The following is an 18,137-nucleotide window of genomic DNA, read 5'->3' on the forward strand; positions in this document are numbered from 1 at the left end:
TCTTGGACAGCATGCAGTATGGTCCGGCCCGTGTCACCATCCCTGGACTCATAAAGTGTCAGACTAGCAGTAACAACTAACAGAAAATGGATAGCCTCTCTCACCAGGCTGTTGGTGGCGAACTTAAGAAGCAAGCAAGCAACAGTGGATCCAAGGAGCTGGGCGATCCAGTAGAGGATGCCACGGAGGAGGGTGTTGTTACCATCGAAGAAGGCGCTGAAGGTGACAGCTAGGTTAACGTGGCCGCTTGAGATGTTGGCGGATACGAAAAGACCAAAAGGGTGTGCCAGGGCAACCGCCGCGAGCCCAGCCAGGGTTGTGGAGTCGTTGTTGGTGAGCTTGTTGAAGGCCATGTCGGAGCCCTCCCCAGCAAACACGAATGTGAGAGTCGATATGAACTCCGCCAACGCCGACTTCAGGATGTCCGGGTGGGCTGCCTCCTCCGTCCTTCCGATGGCAATATTCCTGAACGGCATGGTCATCGTCTGATGAGTGTTGTAGCTACTACGTTCACAGTACACTCACAGTCAATGCCTTTAGCTTTGGTTTTAGGTACTTCTCTCCGCTTCTCAGCTGGTGCATTTATATTGAACGTGAATAGAGCAAATGCACCGGCTGCAGCCGATTTTCCACATGTCGATATCTTACTTCTCAGAATGTTCTTTAGGGGACCAGTCACCATCACACAGAGAAGACCACCACTATCAATGTTCTTCTCCTCCTCATCTTTCTTCAAATACAGGTACAAGAATAGCAACAACAACGGGGACGGGAACGGGAATGAGAGCTATGAAGAAGAAGAAGAAGAAGAAGCTGAGTAATGTTAGTAAGAGAGGCGTGGTGGCGGTTGATTGGTTGTTGTTCAGGCAAGGGAAGGCAGCTTAGTCTGTGATTTGTGGGCCTCCAAGCTGCCTAGTGATTCTCTTTTCTTTTTTCTTTTTTTTTTTTTTTCCCTTTGTATACTCAATTTACTGGTTCAAGTTTTCACTTTTAAGGATGTCTTACAAGCTAAAACGATATGATTTTATTATAAATAAGGCATTATAGTGAATCTCAGCAACTGTAGGAACATAAATATTAAAGAAATATTTCCAAATTAATTTTCTATAGAAGCAGATGGGATATATATACTGTTGTTTTTGTTGCTTGAGACTTGAGAGCGTGCTACGTGAAAAGCTCAGAGACAAAGGCAGAGCCTTTCATATCATCATCATCGATTCATCTAGTTTTCCCTCAATTTACAGGAACAACAAAAACAACTGGTTTTTTTGTTTGATTGGTTGCCGTTTAATTGGTTGTTGTTTAGGCAAGTGGAGGCAGCTTAGTCCGTGATTTGTGGGCCTCCAAGCTGTCAAAGCTGTTAAATCCACACGTGTATTAATCACTTTCTTAGTCCACGTACACACTGTCCACTTTCCACTTCTTCTAGCGTCTTCTTTCCTTTTCTATCTTCTGTAGCTTCCACGAGATGGATTCGAGCTCGTTCTTGTAGTACAGACGCCCGATGAGTGCCATGATCGAAGGGATACAGAACAGGTCGTATGCGTCAATGAAGAGGCCCATGCTAGTGAGCATCCAGTGAAGACAGAGAGCCACGGTGTACATGTTGGGAAAGAGTGGTTTTGAAACAAAATAGTTTAATCGGGGCAATTTTGGAACGAAATGTGCTTAAACAGTCACGTGCGTTGCAGGTGACCTTTTTTCCGTCTAAAATTACGGGTAAGTAGACGGAAGGTTCACATTGACACACGTAGCTAAGATTAGGGGGGTCATCTACCAAAAATTAAACATTGGGCGTCAAATTGCCAATAGGTGGATACATCGGGAGGGTAAAGTGTAATTTCCCCTTTTTTTTATCTACAAAAAAAGTTAACTAGAATTAAGGGTTATTTAAATTCAGTCCAACTCAATCCGATAGGCCAAACAAGGCGGAATAGAATTACAGAAAAGGATAGGGACACATATGTCATTTCCAAGTGGCCTTCCGATCCACCAGTGCTAGGGTTTTGGGTCTCCCACGACAACATATAAGGCTGTGCGCAACTCCATCACCATCGAAGCCGTCAAACACACACAAGCCCTCCCTCTCTCTTTGTTAAGGAACTAGGGTTTCGGTCCGCAATGGGAGTGTTCACGTTCGTGTGCAGGAACTCCGGCGACGAGTGGACGGGCAAATCGTTGTCGGGGGACCTGGAGGCGTCGGCAGGGTCCACCTTTGAGCTCCAGAGGAAGCTCGTCCACACCGCTCTCTCCGCCGACTCCTCCGGTGGAGTCCAGTCCTCCTTCTCCTTCGTCACCCCCACCTCCGGAGTCTTCCAGGTCTCCCTCTCTCTTCCCATCTCTCTGTCTGCTTTCCTTTTTCGATGGTTTTATTTGAAAAACCTTGTTTTGATTCTGCCGTTGTTTTTGATTCAGATTGTTTTTATTAGTTTACTCTTCTTCTTAGTTGTTTCCTGCTTGGGGATTGGTGGGGATTGGTTGATTGCTCTCGTGACAAATTCTGTTGGGGTTTATCTTTTTTGGTGAATTATGATTGCGAGTGTACGCCCTTGTTGGGTTTGTTTCTTGGCCCAGTATATAACTTTGCTCTCCGCGAGATCTGAGTAAAATTCGCTTGGTGCAGGTGATTATTGGCGGTGCCAGCGGTGGTGCTTTCATTGGAGGAGGTGGAGCAGCTGCGGCAGCTCCTGGAGGAGGTGCGGCACCAGCTGCTGAAGCAGAAAAGAAAGAAGAGAAGAAGGAAGAGAAGGATGAAGAGAGTGATGAGGGAGACATGGGATTCTCACTCTTTGATTAGAGCATTTCTCAGTAGCCATCGAGTTATCTATTATCTTATTATGGTTTGGTTTTAGTTCTATCTTTTTTGTTGGGTCCTTGCGACTTATTAATACCATTAGATCTTGTTAATTGGGATGATATGATCAAGGGACATGATAATTTTTTGTGCTGAGATATCTTTGTTGGACAATTCAAGGGCTGTCTGCATTTTAAGCTTCTCAATTGAAAATGATTGTTTCTTCCTAGGCTATATGAGAATGTTGGTTTCTAACATGCCTTTTGTGATAGTTTTGATATCATTTAGTAAGTGCATGTTACTTATCAAAATTTAGTTAGTGCATGTTGAATAGAGGAAACAGGAGTTCTAATGTCTTGGTAGAGAGCTCAATCTTAGGTTTTCAAGGAAAAGAAATTGGCTGGCTATCCCGCTCGGATAACGATTCGTGGCAATTACTGTTCAAATTGCAAGCAATTTGGGCAAGTAATGTCTGTTCAAGTAGGTGGCCATGGCTGGGCAGCTCAAAATTGGTGGGTCTTATATGGGCTGTTTAATATTACCTACCCGAATTGCTAGACGGAGTATTGTTGTGGATCCTAATTAGAGCCCTTCTTGACCTTTTTGATTTGCAAAGAAAGTGAGGATTTGAGGATAAAGTTCATGATGGGAAACCTATGCTAATTTTTTCTGCATAGCCGTGAAAGCCATGGTGTTTCCCTTACAAGTATGTAATCATGTAATTAAGTAATAGGCATTTTGAGGTTGCTTTAAAATAATTTATTTAATCAATTACCTTTCAAATAATAAGAATTTTAATACACAACAATGCTAGCATACTACTAAACAAATACATGTGGTTCAAAAGTCCCACGTGATTATTAATTGAATCTATTTCGAAGCTAAGGTAGACTACTCCGTTTGGAATTCCAGCAGGTAGCACCATGGCCAAGCAGGGACTTCAACTACTAGCTCACCGGGAAGTAGACCTTTTCTGTGCACAGTGAAACTTAAAACCATGCTAGAACTCCGGCAAGGCCGGAAAATTCAAGTCAAAGTCACGATGACTATGGCTCACAGTGATGACACCATCATAGTGACAACGCTTGTGTCCACCCAAGGCCTGCCCGGACTGAAAAGTCTTGTGACATATTGCACATTTGTGGGTCTTACCGTTAGGGTTTAAGGCGTTAGAAGAATTGGTAGTGATAGCGGTGGTGGTGGTGGTGGTGGTGGTGGAGCATTGGTCTTCCAGTCCAACGGGCTTCCGGTGACTGGCCTTGTGTCCACCTAGGGCTTGGTAAGACGGAAAGGCTTTGTGACAGAGGGTGCACTTGTAAGGGAGAGTTTGTGATGGCATGGTGGGACATGGTTGGTTTTTGGTGTTTGTGGTTGTGGTGGCACCACCACTACCTTGACCTCCTAGCATGAGGAGACAGAGAGCCAGGTACTCTTCTTCAGTCGGAGGATTGTCGAGACGGGGACGCTTAGACCGCTTACTCTTTGCCCACAGCTCAACATAGTGGTCTTCTGCACTGTCATTGTGCAATAAAGGGGCAGCTGAGATCGGAGAACTTAGAGCTTCCAAAGCCATTTGATGGGTTTGTGTGAATTGATAGAGAGTTTGTAGAGTGAGTGTTTGTGTAAAAGGATAATGTTGGGTTTTATTTATACAGAGGGAGAGGTGGTCAAAAAGGAAGGAGTGAGGTGTGAAGGCTTATAGCAATTGGATTGGGGTTTGAATCTGTGTTGGCAATGCATAAGATTGGAAGATGTGGGCAGTCGAGATGGCGTGGCAAGAGGGGATTGGTGAGTTCAGTGGCTGCTTCCATGTCAACATTTGACGTGTTCATCACTACAAGCTATAGATACTAAATACGTGTTGCTCAATCAAGCATTCTTAATATTTAACTTTCTGAAAATTCAAAGGGTTTTTTCTTTTTGGAAAAGAAAACTGTCATGCGTTACCAATAATTACTTCATACATTATTATTGACATGTACTTTGTTACAACGAATTACATGGTGGCCTGCTAATTTTCTTGTTATTTATATAATAGCTGAATTTATTAGATTAGCCCCTTCACTAGCTCAATGATCAGTTAGGAAGACAGCTTAGATCAGCCCCCCCCCCCCCCCCCCCCCCCCCCTTCACTAGCGCAATGATCAGTTAGGAAGATGGCTACTCAATCTAACTGATAAGGATTTATAGTAATTAGTTGTTCACAATTAATTATTAGCAATTTGTGCAGTTAATGTGAGAGATTTCATAAAAGACTTAACCTGTTTAAATAAATTTTGAGTTGACATTAGCTGTTCAAATTACTAGCAATTCGTGCAGCTAAATGCTGTGAATCACGATCCAATTCTAACAGCCCAAGTTTTAGCTTTACTGTGGGCGAAATAAATGGCTATTAAAGTAACTTATTTTTGTAATTGGTTTTTCATCCTAACCAAGTTAATTTAATTAGGTTCCATCTATTTCGACATTTACCCAATAAGGAAAAACAATTTCCATTAAAACGAATAAATGGCCCTTCACTATCCATGGCTGAACCAGTAAGCAAGAACATAGAATGTTGCCAAAATGATGTAGAAAATTACAACACCAATCATTAGTAAGGTACTACGATCCACATCTAAATCATTCGAAACTATCATATATATATATATATATATATATATATATATATGCATAACAAAAGAAAATTGTTTTTCATTCTCAAACGTCCTTGTTTATGACTATTTTTAGTCCTATACTAAGTGTTGGAGTATGTAAATTAAAATGTTAATTGAGACAAATTTTAGTATCTTAATATGTTATTTAGTCCCGGTTTATGTGGCGTAAAATATTTTTTGAAAAAAGTTTTTCCTATTTTTGAATGCTTAGTCAATATTTTTTCCTAGTTCTAAGAAAATCCTTTCTGCTTTTAAGCAATACTTTGGTTTTCTATTTCAAGTTTTTGAGTTTATAATTATTGATGTTTAGGTGATGTAATCAAGTGTGATAACCAATCGACCAACAAAGGGGGTCGACTATATAACCAAATTGAACCCCTTGTGTTTTCAGTCAGTTCATTGTTTGAGCAACATGACCAACTAATTTGAGGGAGCTCGATGTTTGAGGAGTGCCTACCTTGTCTATATCGAGCTATCGGCGATGAAGGACAAAGGAGAGCAACTTAGGATTTTGGGTGGAAAGAGTGAGTGAAATGCCAACAAGTGATTAGCAACCAATGGTGAGAGTGAATGTTAGTACGATTTTCGATATGGCGTGAGCTAGCGATCACCGATAATCTTTACGTTCCAAGGATTCCCATTTTACTGTAAAAATAATCAACATCGTCAAGAGAATACATTAGAGTTGCCGAAGAGAACGCACCGGAGTTGCCAGCGAATTTCACTCTGATTCCTAAGTAAGTTTCTAAGGGAAAGTAATGATCAAGTACGATAATTAAGTATTAGATTTATACTTATGTGTAAGGGTTTATTTATAGGTTGAGAAGTGAAGCCAAACTACATTACGATTCTGTGCTCCTCTCTTGACTTAGGAGCGCCGTCAGAGTTTGGCCTATACTTTGAATCCTCTACCTTCCCAAACTATGACTATTTTCTTACTTATCTTAAGACTCTTTCCTTTCTTATCTCAAAACAAGATTCTAGGTGACAAATCCAAAATTAATTTTGGTCTCAGATTTTCAGGAACTAGGTACGAGCTATGTCAATTCCCGAGGCGAAACCTTCTCGGAACTCTAGGATATCCAAATTTATACCCGCGAGCTCGTACTTGGTGGATTACGAGCTCGCAATCGCTAGTGAGCCAATGTGGACTCAGGGACTCGTAATCTTTATAATGGGCCGGGCCGAGTAGCATTATTCCTAACAGTGATGATTAGAGAGTGGAGAGACAAAGTGGCAAAGAATGGAGAATAAAGATCCTTTCTATTTCATTTAAAATTGATAATATTCATTTTATAATCAAGATTTTAAGTTGATACATTTAACGGTGTACACGATGTTAATTTTAGTACGTCTTTTATAACTAATGTGATATCATGTACACTATTAGATGTACTAACAACTTAAATCCTAACTTTTAAATAAATACTATCAATTTCATTTGAAATAAAAAAAAAAAAAAAAAAAAAAAAAAAAAAAAAAAAAAATTCTTATTCCAAGTATGAAGGCTAATCAACAAGAGTTAAATTGTATTCTAGAAAACATAAATCCTATGACTTATAGTTTTAGGTTCTTCATCCAAAAATATTTGATTTTGCTATCATTACAATCTTATTTCAAATATTTATATGAATTTCAATACAAAATTAATAAATTAACATATTAGAGGCTTATTGGTGAGAAAGTTGAAACCTGGTAACACGGTCCAGAACCAGTGTTTGGGAACAGGTGTTTCGTGCGTGGGTAGTAGGGTTTAGGGTTTCTTTAGCGTTCCAGTCTCATCCTCAGCTGCTCCAAACGCTTCTCGTCACTATCTACGGTTTTTAGGGTTTAATCTCTCACTTTCAGAGTCTCTCGGTGGTCATGTCGTCGAGGCCTGAGCTGCAAGCGCCACCTGAGATATTCTACGACGATTCTGAGGCTCGAAAGTACACCTCCTCCTCTCGGATCATCGAAATTCAGGTACCCTATTTCTCTTCCCGCTCTGTTTGGTTCCTAAGAAAATCATAGAAAATGATAATTAAGTAAGTAGATAAGATAAGTCTTTGAACTACGTATTGTGCGTTGTTTTGGGTTTGGTTTCTAAATATTGACAAAGGAGTGGGACGTGAGTGTGTTTTGCTGAATTTGGGGAATTGGGTTTGTGTTGATATTTAATGATGTTATTATGAGTGATGTTAAAACAGGCGAAGCTGTCAGGGAGAGCACTGGAGCTTCTTGCTTTGCCTGATGATGATGTACCCAGATTGCTCCTTGACATTGGTATATTTGCTCTCTCTCTCTCTACACACGCACCGATGCATATATGAGTGTGTGTTTGTAAATATAAATGGTGTTTGGTTTGATGATCACTACTTCAAATGGGAAAATGGGAAGTCCCTAAATCTTCTTCTTCTTCACTGTGAGGTGGCAAGAAAATTATGGGCTTCAATTTTCCGCCTCTTTGGTATAGATTGAGTCATGCTTAGAAGGCAATAGAGTTGTTGGCATGTTGGAGAGGATAGTTAGGAAGTTGTAACATTTTAGTAGCTTGGAGAATGGAACCATTGTGCTTAATATGGTGCAGATGGAGAGAGTGGAATGCTAGGAGCTTTGAAAATTGCAAGACTTCGGTGGAAGAACTAAAGAATGTCATGTTCAAATCTCTTTATATATGGATGCGTATAATAGTCCAATTTTTTTTTTTTTTTTTTTTTTTTAAAAATTTTTCTCGTTTATAGGGGGTTTCTCTTATATAATACTTGTGTATTAGGGTTGCACGCCTCCATACTTTTAATGAGATTGATTTACTAATGAACAAATAAAAAAAAAAAAGAAGGGGAAAATGGTATTGATGCCGTTGTTCATATATTTTGGTGGACTATATTAAAAGAATGAGGATCAGGTAATTAGATATGATTGAAGGAAATGAATGTGTTGCTCATGAAGTGCTGTATCTAGTGTGCGGATTGAGTACTCGGATTATTTCTAGCTTTACGTAGTTTCCAGGAACTCAACTCATTGGTGTACTTAGTTTTACCAGGTTTAGCTATTTGATTGTTTGTATCATCATTCTTCTCAGCTATCAAAAGGGTGAAGAATTAGGACTCTACCTTATATGTTTTTTTTTTCACCCCCCTACATTATGCTGGATGGAGTTTTAATACAAATTTTAAAAGGGCTCTGCATGATCTCTTTACTTTGAAAGCGGATCATCTACCTTATTAAAAAAAAAACCTTTTTATGTTTGTTTCCATGGATTATAATTTAGGAGCTTGACTGTTGAGCTTTCAAATTGTTAGCTGCTAATATTGCTTGATTTCGTCAACGTTCTTGATGGTTTTATGAGCCTTGCCATGTTGTCTTTAGAATTCAATGAGAGGCTAAATAAACATGAGCAATTTAACTTTGAAAATTGTCGTTTTCTATAGGTTGTGGATCAGGACTTAGTGGGGAGACTCTTTCAGAGAATGGACACCAATGGATTGGCTTAGATATTTCGCAGTCAATGCTTAGTATGTAAATTTTGGGTTTGATTGAAGCTGAACCCTCCCTCCCTCCCTCTCTGTTGTTCTCCATTCCACTTTCTTTTCCTGTTTAATTTAATTTAATTTTTCTTAAATCTAGATGTTGCATTAGAGCGGGAGGCTGAGGGTGACCTTCTACTTGGTGACATGGGTCAGGTATCCGCCTAAGTTTTGAGCTTTCTACACTTGTCTTGCTAGGGTGGGTAAAATAATAGATCATGCCTCATAGATTAGGTTCATACGTGTTATTTCAATTTTCTGTGTATTTTTTTTCCCTGTTGCTTGCATGTTAGCAAGTGATTTTATCAAAGTAAAGTGGAGAATTGTAGAAAAGTATTTGCCTGAATTTTATGTGCAGTTTCAATTTTGGCCAAGAAACTATTATATTCTTGGAAAAAATATTAATTCAAGTTGCATTCTTTCTCTTGCATTTTCTTTTCTGAATTCAATTATATCAATATAATTTCTTGAGACCATTATTGCAATTTTGATGCTCTGGTTGGTTTTATTGTGGAATTTCCTCACTACCTTTGTTCAAAAGTTTCCTTACCTTCAGGATTAGTCCTACTTCCATTGGCTGTTGGTTCTTGTTACCATACTGTTATCATAAGTGCTTCATCTTATCTCCTACTGATGATGCAGGCTGTTTAACCTTACACCAAAGGAAAAGGATGTGTGCAAGTCAACTTGAATAATTGCTTTACTTTAACTCAACTTGAAAGTTATCACAGTGTATGTTTTCAATTTTGTTTCAGGGCTTAGGACTTCGTCCTGGGGTTATAGATGGGGCCATTAGTATCTCTGCTGTTCAGGTTTACCTTCTTGTTTCAATTAATATTTGTTGAAATGAGTTTTTTTGCTTGCTATGTTTTCAAAGATGTGTTGTGTGTTAGCACTTGCTGTATATGATGAACCCTTGCTTGTAACTTGCAGATCAATATATTGTTTGGTGAAGCTATTTTCTACCTCTGCTTAGTCTGTATCCCCAAGTTTCATACCCAATGACTATGCAGATTTTCTGTATCTGAATTAACTGTGCTTTTTTTTTTTTTTTTTCCTGAGCTTGATTAGCCTTTTGTTACTCATATATCTAATACTGTGAAGCTTGACATCCCGAGACGTTTATTTTTAACTTGATTTATGTACTAGAGAGGATTCTTTGATGGGAGGGACCACACTATTAGGACAGGGGTGGCAATTCTGGGCCTAGACAAAATTTTGTGAAGTGATTAATTAAATTGGCACTCTTGCTGCATGTTCATGTTTTAAATATTAACCTTTATATGGGATGTTAACTTAGTCTAAATATGATTGTACGGCAGCGAAGATACGTAGACTCTTCTAAATATGTTAAGTAACAATGACAAACTCACATGGCGTGGGTATGGGTATCAAATATGTTTCTGTCACACCTGTTGTGACTGAAAAAGATGCTCTATGGGTCTTTTGCACAAGGGAAATATTCTCAGGTTGCTTGAGTTCCCAATTTTAGAACAGTGAAAAGAATATGGAGAAAGGGAGCCTGGGTTTTTCAACTTAAGATGTCTCTTTGATGTGAGATTGTTTCTGAAACTGTTTGGATTTATGACATTGATTTAGTCCATCGTCCCATTTTCTGCTGGGATGCATTCTGCATCTCATTGCTTTGTGCATCTTCCTGTGTTGACAACTATCTGCTCATGTTTATATTTGTTTTAATATAACCTCCTATGCAAATTTAATGTACTCTTGTGAGAGCCTTAAAGCCCACCAATCTGGCTTGGTCATTGTACATTCATATCCATAATCTTTGCTGCTTTTGGGTTTTTTTTTGGAGATAGTTTCTTTAGGGATTACTGATTCTCCATTGAAATACAAAATGCTTTTAAAAATCCACTGGATGCATGTTGCTCATTTTTTTCCTTGTTTTGATTTGGCAATGCAGTGGTTATGCAATGCTGACAAGTCCTCTCATGATCCACGATTAAGATTGAAGTATGTCCCCATTCTTATCCATCACTCTTATCGTAAAATGATGTGCTAGAATTACAACGAAAGTGCTCTCATTTTCCTTTGAGAAATGCTAGGGGTACACATTTTTTTTTACCAAGAAATGGGTACCAAGATGATGTGGAGCTTATTCATTGGAGATGATGAAAACAATTAATAAAAATAAATGCTACGGGTACTAATGAATAAGCTCCACATTATCTTGGTACCCATATCTTGGTAAAAAATTTGGTATCTCTAGCATTTCTCTTTATCTTTTGAGGGATTCTCTCTTTCTCTCTCTCTCTCTCTCTCTCTCTCTCTCTCTCTCTCTCTCCCCCCTTTATGAGACTAAGCATGCTTGATGCTGTGATGTTTCTTTTGCTGCAGTATTGATGTGTTTGGTTCAATCTTTTCTTTAGGGCTTTCTTTGGATCATTATACAGATGCTTAGCCAGGGGAGCTAGAGCAGTACTTCAAGTGTATCCTGAAAATCTAGCCCAGCGTGAATTGATATTGAGTTTTGCAATGCGTGCTGGATTTGCTGGAGGTGTGGTTGTTGATTTCCCACACAGGTATGCAATGAATCTATTAGGGCAATCTTACAATAGGGTATTCTTGCACGTGAAAATTGTGTCTGTTCATAACATCTCAGGTGGGTTACTTGAAGGCTCTAGTTTAAGGATTTTTATTTTTAATTCTCTATTATATGTATCATTACATTTAAATATTTTAAAACTTATCAAAAAATTCTCTATTATATGCTTGTTTATTCTTGTCATAAAATTCTCTCTTATGATGAGATGCACACAAACAGATCACATGGGACCCACAAACAGTGACAAAAGCATCCACGCATTTGAGAGCTCTGAGTTTACATCCACATTCACTTTGTACGTTAGAGTTAGGAATTCCTCATTCTATTTGAAGTAATAAATAATGTGCATGCAAGCGTTCTCAGCAGGTATAGGATGTCTTAAGATCTAGTCATGGTATGGCAATAGCTTCGAAGGAGACCAGCTGAATGTTGTCTATTTTTTTTGTTAATCCTCATGAATTGGATATTTTTCTTATATATTTCACGAGACCATCTAATTTACATTTATTCAATAGAGATCATTTTCTATACTTCTCTTGGTAACGTGTGACATGCCCTGGCTGAGTGATTGAAGAGAATATTATGAAGCTCAATGGGATCTAAGTACATATATGTATTTTGATTGTTGTCTTTGCTCCAATCCTTGTCTATTTGGCATATAAGTAGGAAATACTGCCTAATGATATTATAATTGCCAAGTGTTTCCTATTATGGCATACACAGGGCATTATGGGGCCAACTCAAAAGGCACAGCCATATGAAAACTTAGCAACTTCTGAACCAGTTGATTTTTGACTTGTTGGTGACATGACATCCCAGGAGTGTGCCATCTTTTTTAGTTGAATATGGTGTTATGTGGGTGGCAGTTTATTCTCCACTGCAAAGATAATTCTGAAGTATTTTATGTTTGTATTCTCACATAATGCCCTGTTTCTTAACCATTAACGTATTACTTTTGAACAAAGGTCAAGAAAATTGAATGACTGGCTATAACATACAATGACTAGCATTTCTTTGGGATAGGAATTTTCAGGTGCTAAATTCACTTGAAAAATTAAAATAAAACATCTCAAATTCATCCTTGTAGCATTTTTTCTCTTGGAATCTTCGATGGTTCACTAACTTGAGGGCGGTTGTCTTATAACAGTTCTAAGAGTAGAAAAGAATACCTTGTCCTTACGTGTGGTCCACCATCCATAAGCACATCTGTACCGAAGGGAAAAGGTGAAGATGAGGAGAGTTGCTCTGAAGATGAGAGTAGTGGTGATGAAGAAAATCATACGGTGAGTTCTCATGACGCACTTTTACTAACTTATGATTCTGTTTTAGGGGACTTTTTTAACAGGCAAATACAACTCAATGCATGGGATTGACCCATGACCTCATCGTCCACACCTTATTTTAGTGGGGACGAGATGTCATTTGGTCCGGTCTTCTCAAAGTGGTTCATAAATCTGATCTCTCTCTCTAGATATCCTAATTTTACAATTGTTTTTTGTTCATTTTAATAAATTTTTATAAGCATTTTATCTATTTACTTTACGATTGATTTTTCACTGATTATTGGCTTCATTTAGGCTGTACATATATATTGGCTTCATTTAGGCTGTACATATATATATGAGATGGTTCCTCCCTCTCTTTCTCGTTGGCACACCCGTTGACGTCTTTCTTGTTCTATGTCTTTCCTCAGATGCTAGGTGGTTGTAGTCCATGGTTTTTGGTTGTCTGTGATAGGTTTCTTGAGTTGGTTTTATGTACTAGCTGAGCCTCCAGTTGCTGAAGGGGTATCAATTTTGCATTTTGTTGAAAGGAGCCGAGGGGTATCTCGAGCAATGTATTTGGGTAAGGTGAGTGTTGCATGGCTGTTGACCACGATGGATACGTTGGTCCAAGAGAGAAGAGTTGACCAAGTTTATTAAATTGTCGTGGGTTGGGAGCAAGGCTTTCATACCATAGAGATGCTTTGATAGGTCTGGCCGATATTTGGTGGTGGCAGAGTATAGGGGTGGTGGACTGAGGTTTCATTGCAATCTCGGAGGGGCATAGAGGGGTTGGAGAAGTTGTGCCACTAAGCTGAGAAAGGTGGTGGCTTTTGTTGATATGTTCCCACGCCAGCCCATTGGTGGTTTGCAGTTGAACGTCGTGGGTGGATTTCCTTTGGTGTCAATGGAAAAGACGCGGGAGAAAGGTGTTGGAGGTAGGACCTATGCAGAGGTATTGGGTAGGGCGGGGCAAATGGAAGTGGGACCATCGATGCCGAGGGTGACGATGGAATGAGTTCTTGCAGAGACTGCTGGGAGGAAGCGGTCTACGGTGGTCCTAGTTACTTAGAGACATAGTACAACGAGCTCTTCATCCCACAAGGAGGGCCATGCCAGGACTGTTGCAACTGTACCTCAAGTCAGGAAAAACAATGTTCAAGGAAGGACTGCAAAAACAATTGGTGCTTGCTTTCGCACTACAACAAGAGATGTGTCAATACGAGGGAATGATGTGACAAGTGTTAGTGGGGCCCTACAAAATTTGAGAAGATAGATGGATGATCTGATAGGGGAAGTGGATTGGGTTCTAGCAAAAGTGGATGTGGGTCTAATTTCAATTGATTTGGAGGAATCAATTGAATAAAAAAAAATCCAATTGATTCGGAGGAGTAAAGTCAATTGGAACAGGCCAAAATTGTAACAGAGAACCCAGTCACTCAGCATGGGCCCAAGCCGCTTTAAACTGATATGCCATTGTCCAAAACCGAATACATAGAACAAAGCCCATCATGCAATTAAAAGTAAGAAAGGCTTGTACCCAAGTCAAGTGAAACACTTGGATCAACTTAAGCCCACGTTTAATTGGGTGATGAAGACATGGGTTGGGGAGGGCCTCTTCTTCGGGTAAAGGCTTGAGTGCGGAAGTGGGTCAAGCGGCCGCTTGCTCTACTCAGCTCAGCGGTTCGTTGGTGGTTTTGCCAACAATCCTCAATTTCATGAATGGCGGTGCGGAAGATGCTCAAAACCTTTTGAAGGGTGCATGCAATGAGTTATGCTCAACGGAGTCCATCCATACACGGTGGAGCCTCTGGGTGTCTAGTCGTAACACCTATCTCGCGCCCTTCTAGATTTTGCCAGTAATGAGGCTACATTGGTTTCTCTCGATACTGGACTCTTCGATTTGGATGTTGGCGGCAACGTGTACAGGTAAGGAGGGTTGATGTGCCTGTTTCGGCAAGATGGTTCTAGCAATGGTTATGTGGTTAATTCTATTTGTTTGAGAATTGATGGTTTGAAGGCCAAGTTAGCTTTTGTAATGTTTGAGAAGATCCCTGCCTTCAATATGAGTTCTTTGGGAGTCGTCATAGCTCCTCATCAGTCAGAGTGGGCTATTGTTGTAAAATGGGGGAAGTGGGTTCCTTTGCCAAAATTTTATCCTTCTTTACCATGCTCCCCCTAAGGAGTTGCGTTGGACGGGGTGGGGAGTATTTGTGTTGATAAGGGGAAAGATGCTATATCCTTTGAGATGAATGTGTAACGACTCAGGGAAAAACACTAGTCACATCTGCGTATCACCCCAAAATGACTAGTTAATTTGGAGTTTCCCTAGAATATTTTATAAAGCCCAGTTTCACCTAGTAACTAAGCAATGTGGGACTTAACACATAACTATTGTTATAGCCCACCCACTATATGTGGGCTACTCATTTTTTCAATGTGGGACTAGGTGTTACAACCCCCCCCCCCCCCCCCCACCCCCTAAAAAAAAAAAAAATCCTAACGTCTTTATCAAGGCCACATCATGCAACGCTCCAATACCATTTGGCATTACTAAGTGGCTCTGATACCATTTGTAATGGCTCAGGGAAAAACATTGGTCATATTTGCGCTATCAACCCAGAAAGACTCGTCAATTTAAAGCTTCCCTAGAATCCTTTATAAGCCCAGTTTCACCTAGTAACTAAGTAATGTAGGACTTAACATTCATGACTATCTTTATAAACCACTCACTCTGTGGGCTACTCATCTTCCCAATATGGGACAAGGATGTTACAAACTCTTCCCTTAAACCCCCTTACGTCTTCGTCAAAGTCATGTCATGCGGTGCTCCAGTACCATATAGTCTGGCATAACTAGGTGGCTCTGATACCATTTGTAATAATTCAGGGAAAGCACTAGTCACATTTACGCTATCACCCCCAAAGGGCTAGTCAATTTAGAGTTTCCCTATAATCCTTTATAAAGCCTAGTTTCACATAGTAACTAAGCATTGTAGGATTTAGCACTCTTGACTATCTTTATAAACCACCCACTCTATGTGGGCTATTCCTCATCTTCCCAATGTAAGACATTAGTGTTACAGGGTGTGTCGTGGGTGGTGTGGATAGGAGCAGTCATCTTGTCAATGTAATATCACCTTGTTTGGATTTGGAAGTGTTCTATGGGGAGGAGCCCATCTTGCTGAGTTCCTACCCCCAATTTTCGAATGAGAAATGTGCAAGGGCAAAGTCTTCATCTTGAGTATTGAAGAAAATGAAGGAAATTTATCATCATGTGAGGTTATAGTGTGAGTGTTTCTAAGAGGAACATATGGCCTTGCTAACGGCCATCGAAGCGAGCTACTCTCAAGAGGAGTTAGCTTCTAGTTCCAAACTGGTCAACAAAGAAAATAGAGAATTAAAAAGATCATCTCATTCCATTAACTATGATTCGAAAGGAGATAGTTCTAGCCAAGGCAAAGTTAATGGGGGCTATTCTTGGATCTTTATGAAGCCTAAGTTATCATGGAATGTGAGAGGGTTGAATGAGGGTGACAAACACGTTAGAGTCAGAAACTTGATCAAACACTGGAAGGCATATATTATTTGTTTGCAGGAATCTAAATTGGAGCTCATTTGTATTAGTGTTGTGTAGTTTGTGGGGATGTCAACACGTGGATGGGTGTTATTTAACTTCTAGGGCGGCCTTCGGTAGAATCTTGCTTATTTGGGATAGGAGGAGGGTGGTAGAGAAAATCAATGAGTGTTGGGGAGTTTACTGTTGCCTGCTCTTTTAGAAGCGTCAAAGATGGATTCTCTTGGGCTTTTGCGGGTGTATGAGCCTAATTCCGATTGTGAGATAAGGTATTTATGAGAGGAATTGGTTGGCTTGTTTAGTTGGTGGAACTTGCCATAATGCATTGGGGGAGACTTCAATGTCACTCATTTTCATAGTGAAAGATCGAGTGAAGCTATTTTTTGTCCCGCTCTGGTGGAGTTCTCAAATTTGATTTTTGACCAGGGTGGCGGAAGATATTTAAATTTTGAGAATTTATGGTTAAAAGTTGAAGGCTTTGTGAATAGGGTGAAACAATGGTAGTCTTCTTATCATTTTCAAGGCTCCTCAAGCTTCATTTTAGCTCACAAACTTAAGGCCTTGAAAGCTAATTTAAGAGTCTGGGACGAGCTGGTGTTTGGTAAGCTTAAGGAAGCTTTCCCATATTTGTATAGTATTGCTCACATTAAGTATGCTTTCATGGCATAGCGCTTAGAGTTTATCTAGTGGCTCCCATCAGTGGATGATTCTATTTTGCCTTTTGTGGTGTCTTTGAAAGAAAAGGAAAGTAGAGAAGTTTTGAAGACCGCGAAAGGACAGTGGTGGAACTAAAGTCATTCTTTTTCAAAACTCGTTACTGCTGGACAGTTGCTTTAAACCATCTTAATTTGCTTAGTTTTTATGATTTTTTTTTTACCTTAATTTACTTATCAAAAAAAAAAAAAAATTTACCTTAATTCTCTTTCTAGTTAGGTATATCTCTTGTAACTTCTTGTGTACTTGGTTTGCTCATTTTGTGCTTTTTAGTGATATTTCCATTACTTACAATAAAGAAATGAATAAATGAATAAACTTTTGTCACGTAGGTCTCCATCTCAGACCGACATAGGCCCAGGAAAAAGCAGAAAATAAGCAAGAAAGGAAGGGGAAGAGAATGGATAATGAGGAAGAAGGAACAGAGGAGAAGAAGAGGAGATGATGTGCCTCCGGATACAAAATACACGGCTCGAAAAAGAAAGCCTCGCTTCTGATCTGTTTAACAGCAGCAGGGGTTGTGTCTTCAGCGCTTGCATATAACAAATTCCATCCATATACAGTGGCTAGTGAGCAGTCATTCGTTGCCTGTTCCCTTCAATGTTCTTTTTAAGTCCATTGTGATTCAACTTTTAGTAGCCTGCTTTTATTACCATGGAATCCAATGGTAATGGTGACTACTGTTGTTATAGTCAAAGTCAACCCTGACTACTTGGGACAAGACATTGTTCTGTTGGTTATTTAGATTATTTACCATTGTGAGGATCCTAAGCAACTTGGTAGAGAACAATTGAAATTTTTGGTTTTCTTTATTCAATTTGATTGGAAATACATCACAAGTTTAGATTGATGGCTTGTTGATGCTGTTGTACAGAACATCTATGTGTTTTTATGAGATAGCTGGTTAAAGGTTGAGGATTATTTGCTCTATTTGTTTGGATATCAAATATTTTCCTAACAAAGATGCTAGTTTGTAGGAAATTTATGTTCTTGTTATGAATTAGAATTCTCTTAAATTATTTGTTGTTCAAATTTAAGCAAGTAATTGTAAAAAATCACTTA

General features: G+C 39.4%; 3 protein-coding genes across 3 annotated transcripts; 2 read left to right on the forward strand and 1 right to left on the reverse strand.

The window, feature by feature from the left end:
* Positions 1-2,030: 2,030 nt before the first annotated feature.
* Positions 2,031-3,028, forward strand: LOC133871196 (large ribosomal subunit protein P3). Its single transcript, XM_062308586.1, has 2 exons — positions 2,031-2,319; positions 2,624-3,028. Exons 1-2 carry the CDS (start codon positions 2,122-2,124, stop codon positions 2,795-2,797), a joined length of 372 nt encoding a protein of 123 aa, XP_062164570.1. The 5' UTR covers positions 2,031-2,121; the 3' UTR covers positions 2,798-3,028.
* A 510-nt stretch (positions 3,029-3,538) lies between these two features.
* LOC133871195 (zinc finger protein ZAT10-like) lies at positions 3,539-4,426 on the reverse strand. The gene has a single exon (XM_062308585.1). The coding sequence runs from the start codon at positions 4,365-4,367 to the stop codon at positions 3,795-3,797; it is 573 nt and encodes a 190-aa protein (XP_062164569.1). The 5' UTR covers positions 4,368-4,426; the 3' UTR covers positions 3,539-3,794.
* A 2,687-nt stretch (positions 4,427-7,113) lies between these two features.
* On the forward strand, positions 7,114-17,996 carry LOC133871867 (18S rRNA (guanine-N(7))-methyltransferase RID2). Its single transcript, XM_062309312.1, has 9 exons — positions 7,114-7,413; positions 7,638-7,713; positions 8,862-8,945; positions 9,058-9,113; positions 9,713-9,769; positions 10,882-10,931; positions 11,348-11,500; positions 12,671-12,806; positions 17,408-17,996. Exons 1-9 carry the CDS (start codon positions 7,315-7,317, stop codon positions 17,570-17,572), a joined length of 876 nt encoding a protein of 291 aa, XP_062165296.1. The 5' UTR covers positions 7,114-7,314; the 3' UTR covers positions 17,573-17,996.
* Positions 17,997-18,137: the final 141 nt, after the last annotated feature.

This window comes from Alnus glutinosa, chromosome 6 (assembly GCF_958979055.1).
Source record: "Alnus glutinosa chromosome 6, dhAlnGlut1.1, whole genome shotgun sequence".
In the NCBI taxonomy this organism is placed as follows: Eukaryota; Viridiplantae; Streptophyta; class Magnoliopsida; order Fagales; family Betulaceae; genus Alnus; species Alnus glutinosa.

Excerpts from the sequence above, each read along its gene's own strand:
- LOC133871196 (XM_062308586.1), top strand. The coding sequence starts at position 2,122 with ATGGGAGTGTTCACGTTCGTGTGCAGGAACTCCGGCGACGAGTGGACG. Across the intron at positions 2,320-2,623 it reads CCACCTCCGGAGTCTTCCAG|GTGATTATTGGCGGTGCCAG; the intron begins GTCTCCCTCTCT and ends CGCTTGGTGCAG.
- LOC133871195 (XM_062308585.1), bottom strand. The coding sequence starts at position 4,367 with ATGGCTTTGGAAGCTCTAAGTTCTCCGATCTCAGCTGCCCCTTTATTG.
- LOC133871867 (XM_062309312.1), top strand. The coding sequence starts at position 7,315 with ATGTCGTCGAGGCCTGAGCTGCAAGCGCCACCTGAGATATTCTACGAC. Across the intron at positions 7,414-7,637 it reads CTCGGATCATCGAAATTCAG|GCGAAGCTGTCAGGGAGAGC; the intron begins GTACCCTATTTC and ends ATGTTAAAACAG. Across the intron at positions 7,714-8,861 it reads CAGATTGCTCCTTGACATTG|GTTGTGGATCAGGACTTAGT; the intron begins GTATATTTGCTC and ends CGTTTTCTATAG.